Here is a 16,022-nt window from a genome sequence, read left to right as displayed (position 1 = left end):
AGAGCTAGCCAGAATATTACAAGTAGTTGTTTTAATTTCATTTTTATCAGTGGTGTCTTCCCCTTTTCATTTTTGATACTAATAATTTGATGTTCTGTCTTTTTTTAAATCAAATTAACCAATGACACCTTTTATGAAGGTGCCATGTGCAGCTAAAAAAGGGCATAAACCTTTCATTTCAATTCCATTTTCTCTAGAGGCTTTTAATAATTAACCTTTTCTCAGATTCTAATAATCTTTTTGAATTCTTTGTTATTTATTTTATGATTAGATTTATCTAATTCTTGGAGAAAGAAACTGGAATCCTCTATTACTATAGTTTTGTTATTTCCTCCTACAATTTACTTAACTTTCCCTATAAGAATTTTGATGTTTTGTCATTTAACACACACACATCTATCCATATATATGTATGTATATATATATATATAATATTAAATATGTATGTGTATATATAATATATACATATATACACATACATATTTAATATTGATAACTACTTCATTTTCTATGGTGACTTCCAGTAGGATGTAGTTTCACTTCTTATTCCTTTAATTTTTTTTTTTTTTTTTGCTTTTGCTTTGTCTGAAATGTTGGTTGCCGTACTTGCCCTCTTTTTTTCAACTGAAGCATAATCACTGTTCTCCAGACCTTTATTTTAACTCTTTATGGTTCTCTCTGGTTCAAGAGTGTTTCTTGTTAACAATAGATGAATTCTGGATCCTAATGCATTCTACCATTTGCTTCCATTTTATGAATAAGTTCGTTCCATTCACATTAACAGTTATGATTACTATTTGTGCATTTCCCTTGAGCATATTTTTTTTCTGTTTATACTTTTCTTCCTCTTTTTGTTTTGACCCTCTAATGTCTATTTTGCTTCTAACTTTCTGACTTTTAAAAAATCTACCTTTCCTTTTACCATCTCATTTTCTCTTATCTCCTTCTACTCCTACTTCAATGTTGGGTAAGTAAATTTCTAATATGAATTAAGTATGTATGTATATGTTTACATGCATGTATAAATACACATATAAACACATGTGGGTGTGGGTGTATGTATATATATATGTGTGTGTGTGTGTGTGTGTGTGTGTGTATGTGTAAATCTCCCAGGACTTTCCTCTTTTTCACCTATTCATTCTTTTAATGGTACTGCTTTAGTGATTTTACTCCTGTACGTTCTTTCTATGTAGAATCTTCTAACTGCCTTAGATAGTTATTAGAAGTTTCATGTATCATCTTTCCATAAAGAAAAATAAAGTTTTACCTTATTGAGTAAAGTCTTACCTTATTTTGTAAAGTTTTATCTTATTGAGCCCTTTATGATTCCTCTATTATTTTTCTTCTTCTATGCTCCTCTTGAGTCTTGTATTTAGGAGTCAAATTTTCTACAAAGCTCTGGTCTTTTCATCAGGAATTTTTGAAAGTTCTTGGTTTCTTTAAACATTCATTTCCCTTGAAAGATTATAATAAGTTTTGCTGATTAAGTTATGCTTAGTAGTAGTCTCAGATGTTTTGCCTCCCAGAGTGTTATATTCTAAGCCTTTCAGTCATTTCATGTGATAGCTTCTAAATATTGCATAACCCTGACTATGAGTTCCATGATATTTGAATAGTTTCCTTTTGGCTGCTTGAAATATATATTTTTTTGATCTTGGTAGCTCAAAAATTTAACAATAATACTTATGAGAATTTTCATTTTTAGAATTTTTTTCATAAGGTGATCAATGTAGTTTGTTGGAAACATTCTCAATTATTTCTTGAAATGTGATGTCTCTTTGAAAATGGGTTCAGGTATTTCAATAATTTTTAAATTATCTTTAATTGATTTATTTCCTAGTAAGTTATTTATTCCTAATGAGATAGCTCACATTTTCTTTTATTTTTTCATTCTTTTGATTTTGTTTATTGTTTCTTGAGGTATCATAGAGTTATTAGCTTCTACTTGTCCAATGCTAATCTTTAAGCAATTATTTTCATTGGTTAATTCTGCTTTAAGGACTTATTTTCTTCAGCATTTTTATGCCTCTTTTATGAAGCTATCCATTGTTTTTTTAATAATTTTCTTACTTTGCTTTTATTTCTTTTTTTTAAAATAATTATAACTTTTTATTGACAGAACTCATGCCTGGGTAATTTTTTACAACATTATCTCATGCACTCATTTCTGTTTGCACTTTTCCCCTTCTTTCCTCCATCCCCTCCCTCAGATGGCAAGCAGTCCTATACATGTTAAATATATCACAGTACATTCTAGACACAATATATGTGTGCAGAACCAAACAGTTCTCTTGTTGTTGGATTCAGAAGGTAAAAATAACTCTGGAAGAAAAACAAAAATGCAAACAGTTTACATTCATTTCCCAGTGATCTTTCTTTGGGTGTAGCTGCTTCTGTCCATCATCGATCAATTGAAACTGAGTTAGATCTTCTCTTTGTTGAAGAAATCCACTTCCATCAGAATACATCCTCATACAGTATCATTGTTGAAGTATATAATGATCTCTTGGTTCTGCTCATTTCACTTAGCATCAGTTCATTTAAGTTTCTCCAAGCCTCTCTGTATTCATCTTGCTGGTCATTTCTTACAGAACAATAATATTCCATAACATTCATACCACAATTTACTCAATCATTCTCCAATTGATGGGCATCCATTCATTTTCCAGTTTCTAGCCACTACAAACAAGGCTGCCACAAATATTTTGACACATACAGTTCCCTTTCCCTTTTTTAGTATCTCTTTAGGATATAAGCCCAGTAGTTTTGCTTTTATTTCTTACCTAATTTTTCCTTTATCACTTTTATTTGATTTTGAAATTTATTTTAGCTCTTCCAGAAATTCTAATTGGGCTTATGTTTCATTTCCCTTTTGTTTCTTTGAGACTTTGAAGCTGCTTTGACTTCATTGCTTCTTCTGAGTTTGTGTCTTGATGTTCTCTGACACAATAGAAGCTCTTTATGGTCAGTTTTGTTGTTGTTGTTGTTGTTGTTTGTTTGTTTGTTTGGTTTGGGTTTTTTTTCCTATTTGCTCATTTTCAATCCTGTTTCTTGACTTTGAACTTTGTGTTAAAGTTAGGTTCTGTTCCAGTCTTGGAGGTGATGGTAGTGAGGAATACTATTCAAACTTTAGAGGGTTTTTTATATTTTTGTTTTCAGAGCTAGTTCTGGAGGGTCAGAAATTTTTGGTCCTTCCAAGATTGTATGATCTTGGGGAGATGTGTAGTCACTGGTATGCACTCTGATCCCTTACCTAGGAAGGACCCTTAATTCCTTGGGATTATAATTGGTAACACTTTTCAGAGCCTCTTCCTTTAGGAACAGGAACATTACTGTTTCTCAGGATCCCTGATCTCTTAGCACTGGAAGCAATACTGTTCCTCAGGGTTCCTGATTTTTTGTGACAAAAAAGCAGTGTTACTTCTCAAGGCTTCTCTTTTGACTGAGAGCTTCTCTTCACCTTTGAACTCTGGCTCAGAAGTGGATATCCACAATGGAGTGGCCAAACAATGTCTGGTTCTGCATCAAGTGTTAACACAGTAACTTTCTGTTATTTATTTCTGACCAGTCCCCTGAGCCCTTGCCATTTCTTGCATAAAAGCTCCTGCTGTTGCTTCTGTTATCAACAACTAGTACCACCATTTCTATACATGGACTATAGGTCATCCTCCACCCTTTTGTCATAGCTTTCTCTTTCAACTTCATACATTTTCTGGGGCTTGAAAAATATCTCACAGAACTTTTGCTACCTGTAACTCTGGAAGTTAGTTTGAGGCATTATTTTAAAACTGTTTAGAGGGGAAATTTGAAAAAGTCCAGTTAAATGTTTTTTCTACTCTACCATCTTAACTGTGCCCCCAAGAAACACATCTGTCATTCTCTTAATATATCCTCTACATTACTGACAAAATAATTTTCTTAAACCACAGATATGGTCGGGTTACTTAATAAAACTTTATACATTCTAAAATCAACTATTATTTTATATTTATCTCATTCTTTTAAAATTTTTATTTTGTATAACTTATCTAGTGTACACAAATTATAGTATAATAGAATGTTTATGTAATTTACAAATGAATAATTATATTAGGATTATGAACATTTTAACTGGCAAAAGTGATATTAAAAAGTATGAATTCTTTTGGAAAAAACTGCCTCTCTGATTCACATATCTATATATATATATATGTTAAATATATTTGTGTATACACATATAAATATATATATATATATATATATATTTATACATATAACACACACATATCTATATATACTTGTCTATGAAAAGTTATCATGGCAATTTAATATGATCATACACACATATGTGTGTATGTATATATATCTATCTATATATCTATATATATATCTATATCTATATATATATATTCAGGAACATTTTTGTCATTTGTAACAATCTTAACATATTGAATCTATATAATTGTTTTTATTCAGTGAGTGTATTCTGTTAAAAAATTTGTCTAATACAGACTAAATAGGAAAACTGGATGAGAAGTACGTAACTATTTCAAGTAATCTTTTTTTTGTACACTTATTTTAATGCAAGTGAAAATTAACATTTCCTCATAACATGGAACATTTATAGGTTGAGCTAAAATGTAATCCTATAAAATGAATATCAGACAATGAGTCAGGTGGGGTTTAGTCTTAGCTTTTTTGCTAAAGGTAATGATTTTAATTGCACATGTTATCTATCACCTAATTTTATCTCTTCAATATTCCTGAATTGGAAACTGCTATTATTATTTATGTTTTACAGGTGTTCAACATAATGATTTTAGGCTACCTGCCAGAGGTCATATAGCATCAGACTCAGGCCTATGACTCAGATTTCCTATGTTCCAAATGAAGTGTTCCTTCCACAAGATTACTTTATCTTTCAGCAGAAAAAAACAAACAGACATGTAATGATTTCAGTGATGAGGAAATAATTCTTCCACTACTTGCACTTGCAAACCCTCACTGATGCAATTAGCAATAACCAATGCCATGGCCTATTTATAGTTTTTAGAATTCTTCTCAGGAAAAAAAAAGAATTAGTGCCATTCACAAATGATAGTACAGGTGTGAAACAAAACAAAACAGAGCTTGAATATCATAATGAAAAATGGAAGCAGCAATGAAATGTTTCTATTGGAGTATTCATGTCGTGTACTCACTTTTAAAAAAATGGAGCTTGATTGTATAAAAGAAATGTTTCTTTTCTGATATTAATTTTTATCATTAAAATAGGAGGTAGATGTCCTTTTCTGAGATTCTTTTCAAGAACTCCAAATCTAAATTCCCCATACTACTACAATGAACATATTTTGATTGGAAGATTTCCTTTGAATATAAAGGGCTCATTCAGAAAAGAAATGAGTCAAAATATCTTTTTTATAGAAAGAAATGTTAGTTCTGCAGGGAGACAAAGGAAAATGAGATAATTTGCCTCCTAATTTTTTGATATGATAAAGTTTTAAGAAACCAAATACAAGATGTCTCAAAAGTCTTAATGCAGTTTTAAGCTAAATTATATATTCCACAATTTTCTTTTTCTATGTCTGTTTTTTTCTTACATAATTTATTTGTTTTACATTTACATAAATTTACATAAACACAATTTACATAAATTATTTGTTTTACATCAGGCTGGATTATATAGTTTCTTCAGGATTCCCTCCTCTTGTTTTGCTAATAGCAAACAGATTTTTGAATACTACTTGATTAGATTGGGATTGTAGACTCCCCTTTTTAATACTCAGATACCTCTTTATTTGTCCATCCCCAACATACTGATAATCAGGTGATGTCTTTGTGTCTTGTTGGGCAAATTTAGAAAATAAGGTATTTAATATGAAAGTAATATATATGAAACAGCACCTCCCATAGATAAGACCTAGGAAAATAGGAAAAATGATCTCTGAAATCTCTTGGGGGGGGGGAGCATTACTACCTCTGTCATCAATGAGTATCATGGTATTTCTATGAATACTTAGTCCTAAAATATGTATAATGAACTACCACATTTTTGACAGCCCAGTAGTCCCTCATTTATAGTTCAACCTCTGACAAAGAAAGAAGAGGAAAACACATGAAAAAAGCAATATTGGGATGGGTCACATTCCAGTTTATCCAAATAGCTGATTGCTGTGAATCTGTCTTCAATTAACATATTTAAATATTTTTACATTTATTAATGGTTTCAGTTTTTGCGATGTGTATAAATAGTAAGCTGTATAGGCTTTTCAAGGTAACAAGAAATCCTTTTTTTTTCCTTTCTCTTCTCATTCTGCTTTTTACTCCTCCTACATTCCTTCCATTCCACTTAACTACACTCCTTCTTCCACTCCTTCCAATCAAATTATTCCCCTCCTCCTATTTCTCTCCATTGTCATTTTTCTTTTTTTTTCTAACTTTTCTTTCCTGTGGTATGGAACCTCATCCAAGCACCCAAGCAAAGCTTCTTAAACTGTGTGTTGCAACCTCATATGGGATCATGAGACTGAAGGTCATGTGAGCTTCAAAAAAAAATTGATGTTAAATATTCCACCAAGATTTCATTCTTTGTTTTAAAATAAACAAGCAATCTGTCTCAAGCAAGACCATTTATTTTCATCTTTAATAAATAGTAAAAAATTATATATATTCCATAGAATTGTTTTAAAATAAATTTCTTATGATTCATCTTCAGTAAATGTTTGATTTGTTTACCTATTTTATATACCCATATACAGGCATCATGTAAAAATATCTTGGGCAAAAACAAGTTGCAAATAGAAAAAAAAATTAAGAAGCCTTCATGTATAGAATTCTGGTTTTGGTGTCAGGAATACTTCATTTCCTGGCTCACACATTCACAACTTGTTTGACCCTGAGTAAGTCACATTCTTCATGTCTCAGTTTCATCATTTTTTAAATGAAGAAGATAAAAGTACTTACCACAGAGGATAATGGTGCAAGGTTTAAAAGAGATAATATATGTAAAAGAATTCTTTTTTTTTTTTTTGGCAAGACAATTGGGGTTAAATAATTTGCCCAGGGTCATACAGCTAGGAAGCAAGAATTTGAGGCTGGATTTAAACTTGAATCCTACTGATTTCAGGATTGGGGTTCTATCCACTGTGCCATCTAGCTGCCTCTATGTAAAACACTTTGTAAGCCTCAAAGTACCTTATGAATGTCAGCTATAATTATTATGTCAAGATTCAAGCGCATCTTTAGTTGTGAGAAAAGCAACACTGTACAAGGGAAAGAACAACTAGTTAAGGAAATTTGGTTTCAAGCTCCAACTATAGTATTTCTTCACTATGCAATCAATGAATGTTTCTAAGCTTCAATTTTCTTGCATATAAAATGCTGATAATAATGCTTATACTATCTACTTCATGGAGTTGTTGGGAAAACACTTTGTAAATGTGAAGGCATTAAGTAAATGAAATATGATCATAAAAGTATTTAAAATTGTGGTAGATGCCTCATCCAATTATAATTTGATTAAAAACACCCTCCCTATTGAGGCTTTACCTTTCTAGACTTATGAATCTTGGTTGAAAAAAATTAAAAGTTGGGGACAGATAGGTGATTCAGTGAATCAAGCATCAGTCTTGGAGTCAGGAGGACCAGAGTTCAATTCTGATCTCAGGTACTTGTCATTTTCTAGTTTTGTGACTCTAGGTAAGCCATTTTACTCCAACTATCTTGCAAAAAGCAAAAAAACAACCCCTCCCCCAAATCCTCTCTCATCCCTCTGCCTCTTATGCAAAATTCTGCCTTCCATGTGCAAATTGAGGCACCAAAGTACTTGTATAGAGTATTGGGCCTGAAGTCAGAAAGGCCTAACTTAATGTCTGAGATACTTAGGAGTTGTATGACTAGGAAAATCATTTAATCTATTTGCCTCTGTTTCCTCAAGTATAAAATGTAAAATCCTCATGGTTATTGTGAGAATCAAATGAGATAATATTTAAAGTACTTTTCATAATGCCTGGTATGGTATATGCTTTATAAAGGTTTCTACATAAAAGTTCATAATAATGAAAGTAATCCTAGCTTCCATTGATATAATATTTTTACAGTTTTCAATATGATTTTACGTAATATAATTTAATCCTCAGAAAAGTGAAAAAGACAATTATTATCATTAACACCATCCTTTGGATCTATAGAAATGTTGAGACATATAAATGTCATGTGTTTTTTTCAAGATTTATAGTTATATTCTATACCTTGTTCCATAAGAGTAGTAATCAGAAAAACAATCTAATTTATAATCCAGAACTCATTCACTGTACTTTTTTTTGCAACAACAGTAGATTATTTTCCCAGAGTTCTATCTTCCTCCATTGTCTTCAAATGTTTCTCCCTTCATGTTAGAAATAATTAAAAGCTTTCACATGAAAAAAATCAATGGGAATAGATTAAGAAAAAATGGCCAAATAGGAAAAAAAGTCACATTTATAGCAAATATTAGTGTTAAAATTCTTATACCCCAAACACAAAAATATAAAACCTAGAGCTACTCTTCGATAAGATATTAAAGGATATGAATAAAACCTTAAACAAATTGTAAAAAGTAACCTACCATTTGAAAATGTTTCAAATCATTAAAAAAGTAAGAGAAACACAAATCAAGTAATGCAAATTAAAAAACATGAAAAGAGTAAATGTTGGCAATGAAGAGCCCAACACTTTTATGACACTACAAAATGGCCCAACTTTCTCTATAGCAAATTGAAAATATACAAGAAATTTCTGGGGGCAGAGCCAAGGTAGCAGAGAGGACACATGTTTCTGATGTGTTCCATGTCCCTCAAACTAATTAGCAAATCCATCCTCTGAATTAGTTCTGAACTAGCAGAACCCATGAATATTGGGAGTGTAACAAATTACCAGCAGAAGATAATTTCAAAGCTCTCCTGAAAAGATCTGTTTCAATAAGAGGGAAGCAGGCCAAGTGCTAACAGACAAAGCACAAATGCCAAGTACAAGCAGCATAGTCCCTGGGTGGTGAGGACTCTGCACATCAGAGAATCTATGGGGAGGAATCTATAACAGTGTTGGCTACTCTGCCCTAGTTGCAAGTCAGTAGATCAGCAGAGAAGTTATAAAACATCAAACTCAAAAGATAGTGAACTACAAAACACCAGAATTTCATGGGACCTGGCCATGGCCACCCAGCATTGGAAGTCAGTAAGCACTAACTTCAGCACAGCCAGCAACTAATCCAGCGCAGCTGCTACAGTTTGTAGAGTAAGCTTGGACAATCTCCCTTGTCCTAAAAGCAGATCTCAACTTTAAAAAAATGAGTAAAAAAAGCAAAACAAACTCTGACCATAGATAGTTTTTATAGTGAAAGAAAAGAACAGATTTCAAACCCTGAGGAGACTAAAAGCAGATCACCTCCAGAAGAAACCACAAAAAATGATTTAATCTGGTCCCCATCACACAAGGTTCTCTTAGAAAAAATTTAAAAGGATCTTAAAAGAGAGCTAGAAGTAAAATGGGGAAAGGACATGAAAAATTTGCAAGAGGATTTGTAAAAGACAACACAGAAACTATATGAAGAAAATTCACTACAAAATAGACTTAGTGAAATGGGAAAAGATATAACTCATTAAAATATAAATTTGACAAAATGGAAAAAGAAAACAACTTCCTGAAAAATAGAATTTGTGAAATGAAAAAAAAAAAATCCATGGAACAAAACAACTCATTTAAAAATTCAATTGGACAAATACAAAAAGAAGTTTAAAAAGTAAATGAAGAAAATAATTCACTAAAAATCAGAACAGAACAGATGGAAATGAAGAACTCGATGAGACATCAAGAATCAGTCAAGCAAAACCAAAAAAAATGAAAAAAATAGAAGAAAATGTAAAATATCTACTTGGGAAAACAACTGACCTGTAAAATAGATCTAGGAGAGAGAATCTAAGGATTATTGGACTTCCTGGAAACATGATGAAAAAAAGAATGTAGGCACTATTTTTTAGGAAATCATCCAAGAGAACTGTCCTGATGTCATAGAATCAGAAGGTAAAATCACCATTAAAAAAATTCATCATACACCTCTTGAAAGAGACCCCAATATTAAGACTTCAAAAAACAAGCAGCCAGAAAAAAAAAATTCAAATACCAAAGAGCCACAATAAGAATTACCCAGGATTTAGCAGGTTCCAGCTTAAAGGATCGAGGGGCCTGGGATCTGATATTCTGAATGGCAAAAGAACTTAGAATGAAGCTAAGAATAAATTATCCCACTAAACTGAGCAATTTCTTTCACAGAAGAAGATAGACATTCAACAAAACAGGTGAATTGCATTTATTTTCTGATGAAAAGACCAGAGCTAAACAAAAAATGTGACATCCAAATATAGAACTTAAGAGAAGCATAGAAAGGAAAAAAGAAAAGAACTCTTGAGAACTATATTTCTGTTATGGGTATACAAGGGAGTGCATGTATAATTTGATTTTACTGTTGTAATATAAAAAAGAAATTAGAGGTGAAAATGGGATTGTACTGGAAAAAGGGGAAAATGCAGGTAAAGTGTGGGAAATTACATCTCATGAAGAGGCAAGGAAAATATTATTGAGGGAAAGAAAGGAGGGGGATGACCATTTTGCCAATCTTATTCTCATCAGATCTGGCTTATTGGAGAATAGATGAATAAATTATAGTACATGAATATTATGGGATATTACTATTCTGTAAGAAATGACCAGCAGGATGATTTCAGAGAGGCCTGGAGAGACTTACATGAACTGATGCTAAGTGAAATGACAAGAACCATGAGATCATTATACACGGCAACAACCAGATTATAAGATGATCAATTCTGATGGATGTGACTCCTTTCAACAATGAGATGATTCAAACCAATTCCAAATGTCCATTTAGGAAGAGAGCCATCTATACCCAGAGAGAGGATTGTGGGGATTGAATGTGTGGTTCACAACATAATTTCACTGTTTTTCGTTATTGCTTGCTTGCATTTTATTTTGCTGCTTCTTTTTTTATTGTTTGATTTGATTTGATTTTTCTTGTGCAGAACAATAATTGTATAAATATGTATGCATACATTAAATTTAACATATATTTCTACCATGTTTAACATCAAAAAATAAAATTTCTGTAATTAATTCAAGTGGAGATTATTTTATTGAATGTATTTTTTATTCTCAGTGACTAGAATAGTGCCAGGCTCATTCATAGTGAACACTTAAAAATTGTTGATTGATTGACTAAATGGCTAATGACTGCCATTTTTTTCCCAAAGATATCAAAGACAGAAAAATAATGTCCAGCATATACCAAGATATTTATATCCACACTTTGTTTTTTTTTTTTTTGAAAACTTGAAAAAAATAAATTCCAGTAATTGGGGAATGGAGGAAAAGAAAAAAAAAAAACCTCTGGTAAATCAATGTCATGGAATATTATTGTATAAGAGGTCATACATATAGAAATTCAGAGATTTATAGGGAGATTTAGATTTGAATAAATTGATGCAGATCAAAATTAAATACACACACACACACATATATATATATATACATGCACACTTGCATATATGTATATGCAAACAACTACATATACATACATGGACTACAGCAAAATGAACCAAAAAAAATAATAAAAAGATTGTCAAATGATGAAACATATTCAAAAGATTCTCTAGGACAAATAATGAAACATTTCTCCTTTCTGGCCTAAAACAAAAACAAACAAATAAATAAAAATAAAGAACTCAAAGGACAGAATAGAAGTAGTACTGGTACTTTTTTTTTTCCTTTTCATTGTTTCTTTCACTGAACAGAGTTCAATAGAATGTTTTGTTTTGGTTGGGTTTTTTTTAGAAGTGAAATACAAAAAACAAAAATAGCAGGTTTTTATTTTTTTAAAAACAGTAAGTATATATATATTGGACTGATCATGTCACATCTCTAAGTGCTTAAATGCTGGAATTCTGTTCTAATTTCATATAGTAAATACATTTAGTTATAAAGAAGTCATGAAATGCAAATAGCAAAAGTCTTGTGTCAATAATAAATTGCTCATTTGGCACACATACAGCACATTCACATTTAGATATAAGATTTTAACTTGGAATGAACAATTTGAGAACCTACCTGGCAGCAAAACTTATGCTACTATTAGAATCCTACTGTATGTTTAAATTTAAAACTACTCAAAACAAAAAATACTAACATTGCATTTAATTTCCTTTGCTTTTGAAAACAAAGGAAAGGAAATTTTTAAAAAGCATAAACCAACCTAACTTTTTAAAAAATGAAAAATCATTTTCTATATATAGAATTATTTGGAGAAATCACAATCAAATTTATATTACCAACTCTTACGTACACTGGAAATTTGTTGGAAAATGATCTATGTCAACAGAATTTGGTAGTTAAGATGGAACAAGAAAATTTATTAAGGAAGAATCAAAGAGCTGGTGGAATTATGACCTTTGCCAATCATATCTGATAAGATTCTACTATTCAAAATATATAGGTATCAAATGAAAAACGTTAAGACCAAAAACCAAGAACTATTCCCAAACAGAAAAGAGGTCATAATTATGAATGTACAATTCTCAAAAGAATTAAAAATAGTAGATAATCCTGTGAAAGAGTGTTCCAAAGTGCTCAAAATATGATTAATATGAATCAAAATAATCTTGAGATTTTACCAGAGTCCCAGATAATTGACAACTAATAAAGCATCTAAAATAGTTATATCTACAGACACACGAAATACTATTGCTAAGCATGTATACCAAGTAAATCAATGCTAAAAAGAAAGTGCCCATATATTTATAGCAGGAGCTAAAGTCCATGTCAATCAACTCTGGGATGGCTAAAGAGACTGACTGTAGTACAAGTGTTGCAAGAAAAAATGAATATAAGGATTCTGAGAAGATATTGGAATAGGTTGGAAAAATTTAAGCTCTCTAGATTTCCCCCACAAATAGAACAAATTTCACCTCAGTGTGAACATACTCTGGTGAAAAATCAAGATGATTTGGTACAAAACTAGGATCCTCCTGATACTGCCAAAGAAGATATGAAGAAATACCCAAAGCCAGGGATTAACCTAAGTGAACACAAACACCACCAGAGTACTGCAACTAGCTAGGTTTGGCTGGAACTAGTGAAGCAAGAATCACAGAAACTTTCAATTCCTTGATTGTTTGTAGAGTCAGGGTCTGAATCAGGGTAGACTGAGTGAATCTCAGCTGATTAGGACCACCAGACCATAAGGAACAAGCACACCAGTGAGTGCAGAAACACTTGGGAAGGATGCTGACAGCTTCAGGAACTTGCTCTTGGTTTGGGACTCCAGGTGAGAGAGGAGAGCTGAAGTGGAGACAGAGGCACCACCCCCTAGCCCCAGGATTAGAGGTGCTTATACTAATACCTCTTATTAAACAAACAAACAGACAGACAAAAAGACAAAAAATAGAAACTGACAGAAGAAAGAACCCAGCCATAGAAACTTACTACAGGAATAGGGAAGACCCACTTCATCTTCAGAGGAGGATACATGTAATGGGCCAGAATTCTGGAGAAATGTACTTGAACCAAGGATTCTTACAATAAGGTGCTAACTCAGTGGATTTGATAAAACAATGGTTATCCAGTTTAGCATGTAAGTTCTCTAGTTAAGTATGATTGATTTAATTTTACAACAAATAATAGTTCCCTAGTGATATAATGATTGGTTTACACTCAGTATGATGAATTGATTTAATTGTAATAGAGTATATAAACTGGGGACGACCAGCCTCATGGGGGCTCTTCTGCCTCCTGTATTCCTCCACTAAGAAGACCAAGGTCTATCTAAAGATCCCCTAGAAAGCTCACCCAGCCCCAGGCAAAGGAGACAGACTGTGAAGGAGACGATAAAGACTTTGGACTTTATCCCTGACTATTCTTGTGGTGATTATTTTGCTGAGACCAAAGCTAGTCCAAAGGCCTTCCAGAAAGCTAAGCAGAACATTACAGATGCTGAAGTAAAAAAAAAAAAAGTTTCTACCCCAAAGAGTAAAATGAAATGGCTCTCTACCAGAGAGAATTTATAGAAAAACTCAAAAATATATATAAAAATCAAATAAGAGACATTGAGGCAAAACAAAAAAAAATAAAAAATATTTAAGAAAAACAAGATTTTGAAAAAAAGTTAACCAATTAGAAAAGGAGATACAGAGTCTCAAAGATGAAAATAACTCTTTGAAAATTAAAATTAAGCAAAGGGAAGTCAGTGATGCTATAAGAAATCAGGAAATAATAAAACAGGTTACAAAGAATAAAAAAAAAAGAACAAAATGTGAAACACCTTATAAGAAAAATGATACATGTGGAGAACAGATTAAGAGGAAATATAGGAATGATTGGAATGCTTGAAAGTTGTGACCAAAAAAGAAAACTTGGAAAAATAATGAAGGAAACAATACAAAAAAAAAAAATTCCTGGAGTGATAGAATATGAGGAGCAAGTAGAAACAAAATTTTAAAATCCAACAATCACCATCTCAACAAGATTCTTTCTGGAAAACATATAGTAATACCATTGCCAAATTCTGAAACCTCCAGATCAAAGAAAACATTTTGTAGGAAACAAGAAAAAAATAATTAAGACATGCTGGAGCTGCAATTAGGATTGTACAGGACTTCTTCAGCCAGAATAAAAGATCACAAGTGCTGGAATCATATCTATGGACAATCAAAAGAACTGGGCTTGTGGCCAAAAATATCATATCCAGCAAAATTATGTATAATATTGAATGAGAAAAAAAAAAGACACTTTTTTGTTATGCTGCTTAATTTTGCTGGGATTTTATTTTTCTTTGTTATAAAGAATGATATTTTAGGATAGGAACAATGTACAGATGATTTAAAATCAAAAGTTAGTAATAAAATTTATTTTTTTTTAAATCTGGTTTTTGTATTTTAACATACATGCATACACACACATTTAAATCATTCCTTTCCAAATCAAATATCTTAGGCAATTTTGGTGGAAGTGTGGTTGGAAGAAACAATATGAACAGTGAAGGTATCAGATTATTTTATGAATAATATAACATATTTATACAACATTTTATAAATTAACTTGGATAATCTCATTTAATCCCTTCCCCAAAACTGATAGCATCAAGAAGCATTTGATAAGCACTTAAGATATGCTAGGAACTATGCTCAGTGCTGAATGTATGAAGAAAGGCAAAAACAATCTCTGTTGTCAAGGAACTCATTCCAATAGGTATAGACAACATAAAAATACCAATATTGCCAAAAAATTGAAAAATTCATTGGAGATATTATCAGAGGAAAAGCACTAACATTAAAGAAGATTAGGGAAGTTCTCCTGCAGAAGATACAATTTGAGCTGAGTATTGAAGGAATTCAGAGAAGAAATGAGGAGGAAATTAGGCAGAGAAGGGGAGAGAGCCAATAAAATTGCATTAAAAAAGGATTATTATCATCCTACTTTACAGATGAAGTTACTGATGCTAAATTATTTGTCCAAAGTCACACTGTTAGTTGATGATACAAGTGGAAATTAGGTCTTCTGATCCTAATTTCTCAATTTCACCAGACTTCTAAGTACATAAGGTATTACCACCAAATCATTTGGAAAATCTTGGTTAAAGATGATTACTATGGAAGTTGTGAGATAATGAACATTAATTACCATACTGCAAAATCCAGAGAGAATAATTCCTAAACATTATGGTAATTAAATAGCTCTTTTCATTTGTTTTTGTTTTTGCTTTTGTTTTTTTAGATTGACCATCTCTGCTGAATGTCCCATGCAACTTGAAGACTTCCCAATGGATGCACATGCTTGTCCTCTCAAATTTGGAAGCTGTAAGTTTTTTTTGCAAGTAAAAACTATGGCTCTAATCTCTCTCTCTCTCTTTTTTTAATAATTGTAACTTTTTATTGACAGAACCCATGCCTGGGTAATTTTTTACAACATTATCATTTCTGTTCCAACTTTTCCCCTCCCTC

General features: G+C 31.8%; 1 protein-coding gene across 3 annotated transcripts in view; it reads left to right on the top strand.

The window, feature by feature from the left end:
• The window catches only part of GABRA5 (gamma-aminobutyric acid type A receptor subunit alpha5), a 117,722-nt gene that overhangs the window by 68,825 nt on the left and 32,875 nt on the right, over nucleotides 1-16,022 (top strand). For all 3 annotated transcript variants that reach the window (XM_051984648.1, XM_051984646.1, XM_051984645.1), the window contains exon 6: nucleotides 15,796-15,878. In XM_051984648.1, coding sequence (XP_051840608.1) covers nucleotides 15,796-15,878 — 83 coding nt within the window. The remainder of the gene's footprint in view (nucleotides 1-15,795; nucleotides 15,879-16,022) is intronic.

This window comes from Antechinus flavipes, chromosome 3, assembly GCF_016432865.1.
Source record: "Antechinus flavipes isolate AdamAnt ecotype Samford, QLD, Australia chromosome 3, AdamAnt_v2, whole genome shotgun sequence".
In the NCBI taxonomy this organism is placed as follows: domain Eukaryota; kingdom Metazoa; phylum Chordata; class Mammalia; order Dasyuromorphia; family Dasyuridae; genus Antechinus; species Antechinus flavipes.
This window is presented reverse-complemented; position numbering and strand designations above follow the sequence as displayed.